Consider the following 3,245-nt stretch of genomic DNA (forward strand, 5'->3'; position numbering starts at 1 on the left):
ACCTTGCTCCTGCAATTGCTGTACGGGCCATCTCGACTACCAATCCAACAGCATCTATCGTGGATCGCGCTTTACGAAATCCGAATTGAGCTCGCGAGAGGCCATTAAATACCTCCGTGAACGCTTGTAGTCTGAGGGAAAGGATCTTCTCGAATGCCTTACCCATAGTATCCAATAATGTGTGTATGTGTGTGTGTGTGTGTGTGTGTGTGTGTGTGTGTTCAACCTGGACATCAGGAAAGAAATTCTTCTGAAAATTGGAATATGGGTTGAGTCTGCTGTATGATCATGGGGCTCATCAGATTTCGAAAAGTCAATATTCCTATTAGTCAGATCTTCCCTAAGTTAGCATTTCTCTGTCAAGTCTGAGCCTGTTTGTATGTATCCGCCACATTTATGGCCATTTTTTCTGTGCTAGTGTACTAAATAATGAGTTCGTACAGTAGTGGAGGCTGTCAAAAAAATTGATATGTCTCCTCGATACACGTTCTGTCACAGATGGTAGTTTAAGTATTGTATGTATGTGGTTCGTCTTTGCTCTTCGAAGTGAAGTATGTTTCACAAAACGTCTTAGTATACCGCTCTGAAACTACCTCATGGACGTTGAAAGGGCTATATTCAGCATAAGTGCTTCATAGGGTAAGGATGGGCTGAGTACACTCTTATAGATCATTAATTTAAAGCGGAGGGCAGGGAATTTAGGAAAAGTTAGCAAGTGATTAAGTCATGAAGAGTTGTTGTAACCTGTTAATCTTCTTATTCTATAGTGTCTGTAAAGGGTGACACTCAGATATACGTTGAAAATATCTTCGGAAAAAAAAAATTATTTTTTTAGTTCTGATCAGGTTAACAATTTTTATTTATTTATTTTTTTAATTATTTATTTAATGTAATTTACAACTGTACAAAATAATATAATAGGTAAATATGTAGTATGTTTCATATACACTTGAAAATCTTGGGAAGGAACCACACATTGGTGGTACTTCAAACATAATTTAAATTAGAAGGTCCTGTGGCCATCTTCTTTTCAGACGCCTCCGAGGATTAACAGGAATTGTTAAGGATGAAAGATTAAGAATTAATGGGTTAGGATGGTTAAGGAGTTTGGAATAAAAAGACGAATATCTGTTTTGGGTCAAATCTGCAACGAATAGGATGTTAAGGTCTTTATGAATGAGTTTATTTGTGACGTAATATGATAACAATTTTTAAATGCGGAATTATATTACAAATTATAAAGTCAATACTTTTGAATGTACCCGTTTTAATTACAGCTAAACAATGAATTTTCACCTGATATTTCATATTTGAGCAATAAAAAATAATCAAGCCGAACAATCAAAAACAAATACTCCAAGGCTGTAAATAGGAATATTCAATTAGCCAGAGATAAGAGAATACGCGAATTTAGCAGTTCGCAGGTGGGAAAAACATTTCGGATTTTTCATTATATCTTGAGTGATAAACACTCAATTTTTAAGTGTCTCCGGTTGGGTATATATTGTTCCCTCTCGCCAATGATGGTCAGTTCACAATTCCAAGATGTACAAGTTCTTGGCCTTGGTATTGCTCTCAGCTCTTGTTGCAGTTGGAGCGAAGAGGATTAACATCAACGATCCTCTTGATCAGGTTATTGAGCATCTGAATAACAAACAACGTCAATATGGGACAACGACAGCACCTCTTCCGGAAATCCAGTTGGATTCAAAGGTAATTAAAACCAGTTGTTTTGTTTTGCTGTCAATCATTTCATTTTTTATAACGACACTAATGATAGTTTCTGATAGGTGAAGTATTCTGGCGCTCTATTTCTTGGCGTAGACTCTCTCAGGAGGACATCTGACTGCTGGCAAGAAGTGAAAGACAATGAAATTACCTTCGACATCAATTACGGATTCGGACTGGCAACCATAGTGCTACCCCATCTAGAGATTGACGGAAAGAACATGTCAGCCTACGCCACGATCCGAGATAACTCCGTCCACTTGTCATACACTGCATCCATCGTTAAAGAGCAATGTCATATCAAGCTTAATGAATTCAAGGTCGAAAAATTGGGAAATATTGAATTCGGAGCTTCCAGACCTGAGTACGACGGCTCCAACTTGGACGGGTTCTTCAAATTGGTGGTGACTCCGGCGTTGAACGGCATCGTGGACTCCAACTTCGCGAAAATCGAAACTTCTTTTCAAGCTCTGTGTAAAGTTAAAGATTTCCAAAACGCTGCACATGCCCCTGAACTTCTTATGTCACTTCTGTAACTTTTTATTATTCACAAATGTAAAGAAGAATTAAATATGTAATATATCTCAATCTCCAATAAATTATTATTTTGATAGTTAGCACGCTATTGTTAATTGATGTTTAAAACAAACCTTATTGTATAAAAAATGTATATTGTCTTAATTTTTTATTTCTGATGCACTGGTGAATCTTTGATGCCGATTAAGTTAGGTCACCAAAAGAATAGTTAATTTAGTTTATTACATCTCTATTCGGCTCCTATGGGCCTTTTCCATAAACCGGAATATTAACTTAGATGACATAGTCGCTTCTGTAGTTCTTTTTTCATTTACAATTTAAACACGAATGTAATGTCTTGCTGTCTTGGGAAAAAATAACTAAGATGAACAACTTTTTTTTTTATACTAAATAGCTACTGTTACAATTACTGCGATGGAGATATATGGTTCATACATGATGCATAAAGGACGAATAGTCCCCCTAACAGGAATTGTTCCTTCCGCAATTATCAGTTCCATGGTTCCAACAAAGAAGTGTTCTTCAAATAACTTGTGTTGACAATTTTGAACAACATCGTTGATTCCAACATTGCAAACTTCGAAGCTTCTTTATAATCTTTATGCAACGTTAACTAGAAGTTAGATCGACTCTGCTATCAAAATACTTTCTAGATCGATAGAAACTACTATCACTAACAATACTTCACCAATGAACATAAAAAGTTTTAGAGAAAACAACTTATCTCGTCACATACAAGCATTATTAACAGAAAAAAGCCGGACAAGAGCGAGGCGCCACAGAACAAGATATCCCTCGGACAAAACTCATTACAATACATTGACTAACAGACTAAAACCAGAAATTAGAAAACACAGAATACAAAATTTCCAGAACTTAACAGACAACTTAAATACCACTGACAAATCATTATGGAGAAGTACTAAAAAGTTACTAAAATACAAATCTTTCAACCATCCACTTCTCACTGAAAATAAGAC

At 36.0% G+C, this 3,245-nt stretch overlaps 1 protein-coding gene across 1 annotated transcript; it reads left to right on the forward strand.

Moving 5' to 3' along the window:
* The first annotated feature begins 1,527 nt into the window (after nt 1–1,527).
* Nucleotides 1,528–2,345, forward strand: LOC106689978 (uncharacterized). The gene is made up of 2 exons (XM_014435211.2): nt 1,528–1,713; nt 1,791–2,345. The coding sequence occupies exons 1-2, from the start codon at nt 1,546–1,548 to the stop codon at nt 2,262–2,264; spliced, it is 642 nt and encodes a 213-aa protein (XP_014290697.1). The 5' UTR covers nt 1,528–1,545; the 3' UTR covers nt 2,265–2,345.
* Nucleotides 2,346–3,245: the final 900 nt, after the last annotated feature.

This window comes from Halyomorpha halys, unplaced genomic scaffold (genome assembly GCF_000696795.3).
Source record: "Halyomorpha halys isolate HHAL.00 unplaced genomic scaffold, Hhal_1.1 Scaffold1538.1, whole genome shotgun sequence".
Taxonomy (NCBI): Eukaryota; Metazoa; Arthropoda; class Insecta; order Hemiptera; family Pentatomidae; genus Halyomorpha; species Halyomorpha halys.